Here is a 12,404-nt window from a genome sequence, read left to right as displayed (position 1 = left end):
TTACGAGCCGTAGAATTTTGACATAAGCTCCATACAAAATGTGTCAAAATTCTACGGCTCGTAAGCAAATTTAACGATCCGTAGTTTATTGGAATGCGCCGTAAGTATACAGGTGTTCGACGTCCAGGTAGCACCAGAGTCATCGATCAGGTTCCATTGTTATCAAAAAAATTTTAAGTCCTACAGTCTTTTAATCACTGTTATTGAGTCAAAAGACTGGCACAGGGTGTTAAGTCGGTTCGTGAACATAACACATAAATCACTGTAATTTAAAAACTGTAGGATTTACATTTTTTGAGATTCTTCTAATAAGACCTGATAATCTTAGGGTTGCCAGATGGTCGGTGCTGTCCCGTGTCCAGTAATTTTACTTTGCTGTATCGGAATGAAAATTACTATGACTGCAAAAGTCAAACCAAACGTTGTAGCGTGCTCGCAAGTCGCGCTGCATGTGTTGAGTGGCGGGAAAGGTGAGTTCTAGGTACCTACTTAGTTCCTATTTTCACAGTTTAGTATCGGATGTGACACCAAAACTCAGATTCCGTTCGTGGCCCTAGAAATGTCCAGATATGATCAGTCAAGGTTTGACAACCCTAGATCATCTGGTGCCACTTGCACGTCGATTTCAGGGACATTGACACTATGTTCTCAATAAAAACAATTTAGAACTTAGATATGTCGTTATTTACAAACTACTAGTCACCAGCCTTCGTGACAGCAATTATTGAACGGAAGCAATCCGACATTTACAACTAATGTTCACTTCCAAAACTGATACAATCTTAATATCTATGAAACATCTTGCTCTAAATCCAATAAAATTACACGAATTTGAACTTTATATCTAGTAACATAAGCACTATAGACATTAATTTGAAATAATAGGAAAAAAATACGAAAACAAGTCGTAATTCGTCATTAATAATTATTAATATTTTGTGTATTAATATTTCTATTAATAATTAATAATTAGGAGTGAGAGATATAAATAGGAGGATTTGTAATAAAAAAATTGCAGTAGTGGTCTAGTTATTAAACAAATTGGATATTGGTAAGTGTATTTTGTTTTTATTTTACATTTCCTATATATTTATTTAAAATCCTCTAAAATTGCATTTTTAAATACTACTTAGAAAATACAAAATAAAATAATATTTCAAAATATAAAAATAGGAGCAGACCAATAGCGGGAGCATGGTCCAAGCTACCGGTAGTTAGGGCTCCAGAGACAGAAACCTCCTCACAATACGTGCCGTTTCAAAGAGTACTGCCTTCTGCATCAGGCCCTTGATCCATCTGCCGTATTAATCCGTTGGCCGACACGACTATCGGCACAACGATAGCCGAATCCACATTCCACATGTCGACAACCTCGTGAGCCAAGTCAAGATATTTTATTTGTTTATCTTTTTCAGCTTTCACGAGGTTCTCGTCATGGAGGATTTATTTTATATTTTATTAACGTTACCTACTTCTATATCAAACCAATATATCCAATCTATATCAAATCAACCACGTTACGTAGAAAAGTTGTATTTATTATACGCATATGGGTCACAAAAAAACTGGTAACCATTACATAACAAAACAAAACATAACTGTACCGCAGTTCAGTCCCTGAGCGGACTACCTAGCGGGTTACCAGGGTTTCGGCTCGAAAACCAGGAGTAGGAACGGGGTGGTTATTAGTCAGTAAGAGTTAGATACTGTAATTGAATGATTTTCCTCCCTTAAAAAAGTTTTTTGTAATAAATATCAATGAAGTTTCTTATATTAATATCGATAATAACTAAACCAAATATCAACTAGTTTCTATAATTCTATCATTAAATATGAATGCAATGAATTGTTCAAGGCACACTGTAGTTGCATAGTAAGTACTTATACCTATGTATGTATATAGGTATAAAGATATGCTTTAAGAATAATATCTATTAATTCAATACGCAGATAATGTTCGTCCCAATTGCCCTTGAATTCATTTTATTATGCTTCTCACGTATTGTATCTAAGCTAGACTTTAATACTGGTTTTGTCCTGGCCAATTATTTTGTAAGATTTGTTCTTACTGCACAAAGTAAATCTTCATGTACCTAGTCTATGGATAGATCTCTTGTTTGTTTTCGGCGAAAAACAAGCGTTATTAGGTCATTCTAATGACCAAAATCCGATGTAGGTCCCAATCTTCCTAATCCCCGAGTCCCCATCAACCCTTAAATTCCAAACCTCAAAAGGCCGGCAACGTATTTGTATTACCTCTGGTGTTTTGGAGTTTCCATAAGTGTCCATCACCATCAGGTGATCCGTCTGCACGTTTACCGGCTTATAACATAAAAATCGTAATAGCGCTTACTGCATTGCATAAGAAAATAGATAGATCAACTGAATAAACGGACTAAACATTACTTAGATTAGTATCGATCCTAATGGCAGTCTCAGAGGTAAATCAACCTAGAATTGTATTCTATAATTAGTAGACCTACTTTTCACTATACCAGCTATAAATTCAATTCAATGCAAATGCAGTATGCATTAATAATTTAAGTTTAATACGGTATCGATCAGAAATTCGTTCACATAAATAAAAAAACGTAAAATCTAATACAATAAACGCCTGATATTTATTGCAGAGCAATATGACGAAAGGGAAAATTAGTCAGAAGCGGGCAGAAGGGAGAGTGTTGAATTTTGACCACATCGTGTTTTGGGTGGCCAATGCTAAAACTGTAAGTACATTTTTCCGTTTTTAACTAAACTTATATTAGATAAGGTGTTGTAATTGTAATTGACAACCCTACTTATCATCATCATCATCAGCCGAGAGACGTCCACTGCTGAACAAAGGCCTCCCCCTTGGTCCTCCACGTAGAACGACAAGCCGCCACCTGCATCCACTCTACTTATAGTCTCAGAATAGTTACACTAGATTTTTAGTTTTAATGTCTTTATAAGCGAAATTATAGATATACAATGTGATAGGGGTGGGACTTCTAACCCGTTAAGGCTGAGTACTACATCTAATTTTATCGACAAAAAAAAAAATATGGGGTTGAACCCCTAATTGAAAATATTGAAAAATAGTGATCTTTTCGGTAAAAATAATTCACAAATAATTTTTTTTCTCACCAAAACATTATCAAACATATGAAAAAGTAATGAATTAGTTAGCCAAGGTTATTAGCTACCGTTTGTCGTTTTTTTGTTGTTTCTACGACGCATACAACCTTTGATATCAAAAAAAGTAAAAAAATATATTAAAATAGCCATAACTTTTAGGGGGAGGGGATTCGACCCCTTCGACCCCCGACTTTTGCCGATAAAATTAGATGTAGTACTCAGCCTTAACGGGTTAGAAGTCTCACCCCTATCACATTGTATAGTATCGTCAAAATAAGACAAACATTAATCTCAAATAGTTTATGTATATTATATTTATATCTAACTGAAAGATGAGAATTTGTTTTTTTTTTCTCAGGCATCATCCTATTTCACAACCCGACTTGGATTCAAACCTCTTGCAGTGCGCGAATGTACAGAAAGCAGGCCCGTGCAGTCGTATGCAGTGAGGTCCAATCAGGTATGAAAATAGATCTCACCTTCTTTTCGACATGACTTTGTAAGTCCCATGCTAATCCCATGTAACCATTTATCCACATTTGAAAGATTTTGAAAAGCTGAAATTATAAAGTTCTAATATTATTTCAATAATATTATTATTTAATCATAATTTTATTATATCGAAATGAAACATGGAGAAGTTTAAAGAGACTTTTTATGACTAATGGCCATGTAGAAATTCTGTGGGCACGCTGGACTTTAAGTCAATATTATTAAATCATCCTGTAGACGAAGATTCATAACTAACCCCTTTTCTCCAATCATAATGTTACTCAAAGTTTAATTTAACATAAAATTTAATGATTACTTAAACTATTCCTTAGTAACGATTTTGGTCCGAAAACAATTGCTAAGGATTGGGTTAAGTAACCACTAAATCACTCTGAGTATGACGGTAAGAAATCTTATTTCTCTCCACCAGATTACCCTAATATTCGAGTCACCAACTTCTCAAGGGGGAGAAATATCAAAAGACCTGATAGCTCATGGTGACTTCGTGAAGGACGTGGCGTTTGAAGTTCAGGATTTGGATGAACTGGTCCGCAAGGCCAAGGAAGGTGGTGCTGAGGTAGTCAAGGGGATCACTGAGGAGAAAGATAAGCATGGGAGCTTGAGATACGCTGTGCTGAAAACGGTGAGTTTGGAAATCTTAAAATAATAATTAAAAAATAATAATTGGTATGAGGCTATTATACAATGTGATAGGGGTGGGACTTCTAACCCGTTAAGGCTGAGTACTACATCTAATTTTATCGACAAAAAAAATAATATGGGGGGTTGAACCCCTATTTGAAAATATTGAAAAATAGTGATTTTTCGGTAAAAATAATTCACAAATGATTTTTTTTCTCACCAAAACATTATCAAACATATGAAAAAGGTAATGAATTAGTTAGCCAAGGTTATTAGCTACCGTTTGTCGTTTTTTTTTTGTTTCTACGACGCATACAACCTTTGATATCAAAAAAGTAAAAAAAATATTAAAATAGCCATAATTTTTAGGGTTCGACCCCTTCGACCCCCGACTTTTGTCCATAAAATTAGATGTAGTACTCAGCCTTAACGGGTTAGAAGTCCCACCCCTATCACATTGTATTATGCACTGATTACTACTCGATTCATAGGCGTAGCTAGCGCCGTACCTATTTGTCGAATTAATTATACCGGGGCCCCGGTATTTTTTTACAATTATGTATTTAATTTAAAAAAATTACAGAAGTCCAAACAATCAATTCTTTTGCCGAGTTAATAATGCGTTCAAAGTAAGCAGCAACTTTAAGAAAATTAACGTCATTATAAGGTCCCCAAACATAAGGGTTCGCTGTTATAGCATCGGTAAAAAAAATAAAATTGGGAGTTCCAAACAATTTTTTATACGGGGTAGGGTATATAGGTATGCATTTCAGTCCCCACCCAGACACGCTTTTCCAGGTGAATCTTTTGACTAGTAACAATATAAATTAAACTTTGTTTTACTTGTAGTATGGCGACAACACTCACACGCTCATAGATCGTAGTAAGTACAAAGGAGTGCTGTGGCCAGGATTTGAACCTGTGGAGAATGATGTCCTGAACAAATCATTGTGAGTATAATTTATAATTGAGATCATAAGAACTAGGCACGAAAATTTCAACTACTAAAATAAAAAAAAACATAGGTTTAAAATAATACCTAGTAGTTTGTTACGTATCCACGTTTTTTCTCTTCTCGTGCCAGTTTGGATTAATAATATCTTAAAATAATAAATAAATTCGTATATATATTAGTATACGAAGCATAAGCATGAAAAAGCATTGTATAAAATAATAACCGGAGTTTTAAATCTTCAATGTCATAGCGCTCTCAGCGCTCTGTACTTTAATTACATATTGTGACTCTAGATGGCGTTGTACTAAATATGTCCTCGAACTTAAATACGTAAAAATACCTAAATGTCGTTTTAATATCAAATTTCCATTAAAATTATAATAAAAACAGTGATTAGGTATAATAAAAATATTAAATTTATTTAATAATACATTAAGTAATTTAGCCGTATATTGTCTTGTTTTGTTTATTTTATTTGCAGACCAGCAACTATGTAATTGTATTGTCTCTAGATGGCGCTGTACTAAATATGTCCTCGAACTTTAATACGTAAAAATACCTAAAAGTCGTTTTACTAATCAATTTCGATTGAAGTCATTGGAAAAAGTACAGATTATAATAAAATATTCCATTTATTGAAGTAATTTAGCAGTATAGGGTGCGTTGGGGTAACATCGGACGGATTTTCGAATAGTTGCAAGGATGTTGCAAAAACTTTATTATCTCAATTTTGGTACACAGTAGATTAATGAAAAATAGTGGAAACGAATAATGATTAAACACAGTGTTATTTAAAATTTAATTTATTTATAAATACTCAATACTTTTTGCTTTGCAAGCCTATAAAATCAGGACAATTTTTTTTTTGATGTGATGACGATTTGGCCATCATGGGGTAAGTTCGGACAACAATTTAAAATAATTTCTAGTGCTAGGAGCACAAGGTGCATGAAAGGAACGTAACCGATCTTTCCTGTACTTTAACATGAAATCACAAAAATTTACCTAATACAACAAATATAGATGTTCCAAATGATTCTATTTTTTTTTCGTTTAATTTGTCCGATCTTACCCCGCATACCAAATTTCAAAGAAATTGAGTTTCTCAAAGTTTAGATTTATCCACAAGCATTTTTGAAGTGGCTGCATACGTGAGTTCTTTATTATTTATTTGCTGCATGGCTAATTCCAGCGCTTCTTTTGTATAAGAAGTGGCCCGCGAAGAGGTTCGGGAGTATTTACGTGGCAACTGAAGATTGGAAAATCAGCCCTAAGTAATTATTTAAACAAAAGTTGTAACAAAAGTTTGACAATCACTGCCCATTTTCGAATAGGGATATTTTTGTCTGATCTTTACCCGACATGGGTAACACCGGATTTCAGCCTACAGAGGTAGTAGACAAATCTGGATTAGTTTTATCATATTATCATTGCTCAAAACTTAGTATTTAGGCAAAAACATGTCAAAATAAGCTATACTTTTGCTAAAATATGCAAATAAAAATGTAGGTGAAAGACCGGATAAACAAATATTTTATAAAATTTGCCTTTTTTCTAAAACGGCGCGGATACACGTCTGTGTTGACCGGAGCGAGCGGTGGTCACCGCGGGGTGGGGCGGGACTTAATGACGTGCCACGCAATGTGATCAGCATTATAAAATATAGCCAAATAAGTGAGATATTTGATTTGTACGTTCTTACCCCTCCGCCGATCTTACCCCAACGCACCTTACTGACTTGTTTTGTTCGATTTGCTTGCAGACCAGCGACTAACTTGATGTTTATAGACCACGTTGAAGGTAATATGGCAGATGGAACACTTGAAGATTCCGTGGCTTGGTATGAAAAGAATCTTAACATGCATAGGTGAGATATAAAAAAAATACTTCTTATATAAATTCTATGCACGTTTTTGGATGGCTTGCTGATCTTTTGCAATAATAGAGTACTTAACAATTTGATGAATATTACTATTATTAAGTCATTATTGACTATTATTTTCCGCAGATTCTGGTGTGTAGACTACAAACACGATATAGTTCCATATTCCTGCATCAACTCGGCATCTGTCATCAACAGAGATGAAAACGTCCTTGTGAGTAAAACTACAATCGGTGCGGAACAGAGGGGATAACCTGTGCTTTGTAGTACCACTTAGTAACCGATAGATGTCACTGTGCCGTGACGTCATTTTCTGAATCGCGGTGTTAAGATTCTCCGCGAATGAATGACCCTCCCCGGTATTCGTTTGTACGGTATCGCTTCTCGGCCTTTTGGCTAAGATCAAAGTGTAGTATCTGTTCTTTTCAGCTTAATATCTGAAAGTTCCCTCACTGAGGGACCAGTATATTAAACTGATTTTTGTAAACTGACGGGATGTTCGGGGCTCGCTCCACTCCCGTCACGGGTCGGCCCGGCATTGCAGTGCCGCCGGGATCGGCCCACAGAAATACTTGAAAGAATTCTTATCTAAATATAGCAATTGCTATGTATTTATCTCACGCAATGATATTCCTATAATCGGATGATCCAAGTCTTAAGACATGCGTCATCCACGGCAGCAAGCAAGTTTCTTCATAACCGTTATTACTCAAACAATATTTTAAAAGCATTATTAATGAAGTATTTTAAAAGTAATAGAAATACAAATAGCCTAATAATTACTGACACAAATAAATTTCGTACACGTTTAAAAAAAGTCATAAATATAAGCTAGGACACTTCAAATGGCTCAATATTTTGCAATAAATTAACTAAGTTTTTATAGTACATCATTGTAAATCTATTTAATTTGACAATAAATTACACTTTTTTTCAGCTTTCTATGAATGAAGCGGCGAAAGGGTTAAGGCCATCCAGTAAAGCTACTGAGTTCGTGAAAGCTCTTGGCACTTCAGGTGTGGAACACATTGCTTTGTACACCGATGATATTGTTGCTACCGTAAGTACTAAATAAAATTAAACCTACATAATTATATGTAATGTACATATTTTTGTCCCGTTGGTAGACAGAATCTATAGAGCGCCATCTAGTAGGAACCTTATTCTTTAGTTTCTATTACCTAACATAAAATAAGTAGGTACCTGATATAAGTTTTCTGTTACTTTTTCTATTTTTATAAGTGATGATGTGTTAAACTAGTCCTTATTAAAAACCGGCCTCATCTAGTTATTTAAGAGATTGACGTGTAAAAGAGTTACATTGTAACCTATTTGCAAAAATAAATATCATTTACGTTTAACAAAATTTCTTCAAATAACCACAAATTTTCTCTACTTTCCTACAGATGCGTAATTTGAAAGCCCGTGGCGCGGACATACTGTCATGGCCGCCGACTTACTACGACCTAATTAGAGAGAAACTGAAGCACAGTTGTGTGAAAGTAGCTGAGAGTATCGAAGAGTTGCAGGAACAGAATATCCTGATCGACTTCGACGAGCGAGGGTATATGCTGCAGGCGTTCACCAAGCATCTCCAAGCAAGACCCACTGTGTTCATTGAAATATTGCAGAGAAGGAATCATAGGGTTTGTAGAAAACACTTTATTCAATTTCGATTTGTGCAGTTTAGTATAAGTAGTATAGTATAAATAACAATGCCCTAGTCATTTAAGTAGATAAAAATCATCAAATATACTGGCAAAAAGACAGATATCTAACAGATTTCATCCTCAGAACGGTTTTTTTTTGAGGAGTTAAGCCTAGATTTTCTAACTTTCTAACTTATTTCTAGGGTTTCGGTGCTATGAACTACAAATGGGTGTTTGAAGCGATCGAGAGGCTGGAGAACAAAGAGATTAAGAACGACCACACTGAAGAAGTTAAGAAGAATGATGCTGCTTAAATATACCTACGTGCCTATAAATACTAATCATAATGCTTATTAATAATACATACTTGTTTATTTACATAAATAAATGTTGATTCTAACATTAAATAAAAATGAAGTACCTCTATACATATTAACTAAAAATCACGGTTTACTCACGTACCTACATTAATAGAGAAAAGCTCTACTAGTTTCGAGCCCCAGAGCTAGTCACTTAGCAAAGTAGGCTGCGCGACGTCGCCGAAGCTGGCCAGAATCTAGTAATCCATGATTAAGAGTCCCTCTGTGACTCGAAACTAGTAGAGCTTTTCTCCATTAATATACGTGAGTAAACCGTGATTTTTAGTTAATTTAGTATGGCTCACGATAGTTATTATAAAAACCTAGATACTTATTATGTTATTGGCTTTTGTTTTACCTACGAGTATATGATAATGTATTATTAAATTTATGTAAAGTAATAAATGTCCTTGATCTGAGATTTTTTATTGAGATTAATTATTTATAAGAGAGAGTGTCAGACTCTTAACTATAAACCACCCCGTTCCTTCTCCTGCTTTTCGAATCGGAGCCCCGAAGCAACAATATAATATGCCTTTCAAAAGTATCAAACCACATCAATTTTTTTGCGTTAAAAATATATTTAAAATGTCATGTCATGGGTATGATGGAAAATTCTAGAATATGTTAAAGAAAATATATTGCACAATATTTTGTAATGTGGAATTTATGTCTGATATTAAAATGGCCGACCGACTGGTACCGGACTCAACTCGAGACTGACGTGGGGTGGAGACTTCGCCACTAAATATATTCCGACGATCGTATTATACGGAGATATATAATGTTATTGTGTAACTGTTTGTATGGAATATTGTTAATACTTTTTTATTTTATTTTGTTTTGTTTAGTCTGTATTATTAGGGTAAGAACGTCTTTTAAGTTGTTTAAAAAAATCTTGTAAAGTTTTTTTTTAATAACTTTAAAAAAAAATCTGTTTTGAAATTGGAATGGGCATACTTTTTTTTTTCTTTAGTAGTTGTAAAAGCTGTCAATTTTTGTCGCAAGTAGAGCTACTTTCATTACCATTATTTTTATTACGAAAAAAATGTTTTTCCAAATGATATCTGTAAAAAATATTTTGGAGTAGACGATAAATAACACGAAAAAGAAAATTTTTAAGTTTCTTTAGGGCTATGGAACTTACAACGTTAATTAATGCCTTATTTCATCCAAAAACATTCCATTTTCCATGAAATTTTGAAGAAATTTTCACGCTTTTTCAATGGAAAACGGTAGATTCCATACTCTTAGTAGGTAACTGGGTATATGGTGACGCTTCACCCCGCCTCTGTGCTAAACTTGCTTCGAAATCCAGTTTTCTATATCCAATCACATTTACATTTTGTTTATCGCGTGATTTGCGCAGTGGGCTAAACTAGTCGTGACGCTGGATAAAATTAGAAAAATGTAGTGTAAATATTGTTTTGTTTTGCATTACCTATGTTGAGTTGTAATTTGTAAACAAGGTTCTTAGATTGTTGTTTTGTTTGTAAACAAATTAATGACGTTGTAATAATTATGTGGTACGTATGTACTGCTACGTAGTATGTAGCTAATGCGTATTCGGTTTCCTATATGTATTATTGTATAGGTATTTTCGTTTACATCTACTTAATAGGAAAAGCGTAACTAGAGCTTGGATTGATACTATAAAAACATTACATATGATTGTAGTAACTGCCTTGTTGGTCGATTGGTCGCTAATGCGACTGCTGGACAAGGGGTCTCGGGTTCGATTTCGGGAAAAGTATTGCCGGGTTTTTTTCGGTATTTCGAAAATTTCTCAGTGGTAGCACGAAGTCTGGAATTGTGCCCGGTATATGGTAATAGACTGACCCCCTATTACATGGGACTTATAACAAAAATGGTGCAAAGAAGGTGTACATTGAATGCTCTAAACGGCGTGACGTTATTTATTATTCTATTTTTATTATTGTAGAACATATCATAATATTTTGCACACTCCTGCTTCCTATTTTTTGAAGTAAACCTAATTAATAAGAAGAATGATGGAATTACACAAATCCAAAACTGTGATACGTTTGAAACATCAAGGATAGTGAAAATTTGTACCAAATACAAAAGGCGACGTTATCATTCTGTGACGTCAGCAGCCGTAGTTATCTCATAAAATTAATTACAAAGATTGTTGGTACACTTAATTTAAAGTATAATAACTTAATTAGTAGAAATAATTTATTTTTAACTGAGGAAAGATTTCAATTATAAGTAACTATTTTTAATACTCATGCCAGCGGCAGAACAAGCTTTTTTTTATGAAACACGCCGGCAACCGAGCTGACGTATCACCTGATGGTAAGCAATCGCCGCCGCCCATGGATACTTGAAACACCAGAGGCGTTACAAGTGCGTTGCCGGCTTTTGGGGGTTAGGAATTTAAGGGTTGTTGTTCGGGAATCGGGGATTGGGAAGATTGGGAAGGGGGGAATTGGACCTCCGGTTACCTCACTCACACAACGAAACACAACGCAAGCGTTGTTTTACGTCGGTTTTCTGTGAGGCCGTGGTATTCCATTTTTTGGCCCATTCGTGCCGAAGCATGGCTCTCCCACACTTGGAGCTACCCTAAGTCAAATTAGTTCAACAGATTTTAGACTTTATTATAAAGAACTAGAGTTGGTAATTGGTTAAAGAAAAACAGTTAAGAAGTACGTTAATATGCGGTATCTGTACCTACGTCATGTCCTAATTTAATGTAATTCTAATGTAAATTTTAAAACTACAAACATATTTTAGTGAATAATTTTTAAGTTGTTTGTAAAATTTTGTCCAAACTACGAGTTTGTTAACACTGTGCAGTGGAGGCTCGCCCGCAACTAGTTGGGGACGAAGTGACCGTCAGTGACGGATAGTTAGGGCTCGTTCACACTGGTAGTATAACTCTAGGGGTCTAGGACACGGTGCTCTAAGTAGGAGGTCAGTAGGAGGAACAGGGTGGTTATTAGTCAGTAAGAGTCTGACACTCCCTCTCGCCTCACCCAAGGCGCGAGAAGTCATTGGATGATTTTCCCCCTCAAAAAAAGGGGTCTAGGACACGATCCCACGACGGGAGAAGTCATTGGATGATTTCCCCCCCTCAAAAAAGGGGTCTAGGACAAGGTTAGGACTTCAGATGCTGTGTCAAAGACCAAGTTTGAGCGCTATGGCGCTCAAACTTGGTCAGCTTTGTCGGCGCGGATGGGTAGAATGCATACGTCCATTAGTTTCATTTTCAGTGCCTTTTTTTAAGGGGGAAAATCATCCAATCTCTTCTCCCGCCTTTGGGCGAGGCGAGAGGGAGTGTC

The 12,404-nt window shown here is 35.3% G+C and overlaps 1 protein-coding gene and 1 non-coding gene across 2 annotated transcripts; both read left to right on the top strand.

The window, feature by feature from the left end:
- Nucleotides 1–986: 986 nt before the first annotated feature.
- On the top strand, nucleotides 987–9,515 carry LOC118269176 (4-hydroxyphenylpyruvate dioxygenase-like). Its single transcript, XM_050699248.1, has 10 exons — nucleotides 987–1,051; nucleotides 2,631–2,726; nucleotides 3,476–3,577; nucleotides 4,040–4,252; nucleotides 5,101–5,201; nucleotides 6,969–7,073; nucleotides 7,215–7,302; nucleotides 8,026–8,148; nucleotides 8,495–8,734; nucleotides 8,941–9,515. The coding sequence occupies exons 2-10, from the start codon at nucleotides 2,637–2,639 to the stop codon at nucleotides 9,049–9,051; spliced, it is 1,173 nt and encodes a 390-aa protein (XP_050555205.1). The 5' UTR covers nucleotides 987–1,051; nucleotides 2,631–2,636; the 3' UTR covers nucleotides 9,052–9,515.
- On the top strand, nucleotides 7,465–7,657 carry LOC118269497 (U2 spliceosomal RNA). Its single transcript, XR_004783124.2, has one exon. It is a non-coding gene; the product is annotated as a U2 spliceosomal RNA (small nuclear RNA).
- Nucleotides 9,516–12,404: the final 2,889 nt, after the last annotated feature.

This window comes from Spodoptera frugiperda, chromosome 2, assembly GCF_023101765.2.
Source record: "Spodoptera frugiperda isolate SF20-4 chromosome 2, AGI-APGP_CSIRO_Sfru_2.0, whole genome shotgun sequence".
NCBI lineage: Eukaryota > Metazoa > Arthropoda > Insecta > Lepidoptera > Noctuidae > Spodoptera > Spodoptera frugiperda.
Note: the sequence above shows the minus strand (reverse complement) of the source record. Positions and strands in the feature narration are given on the sequence as shown.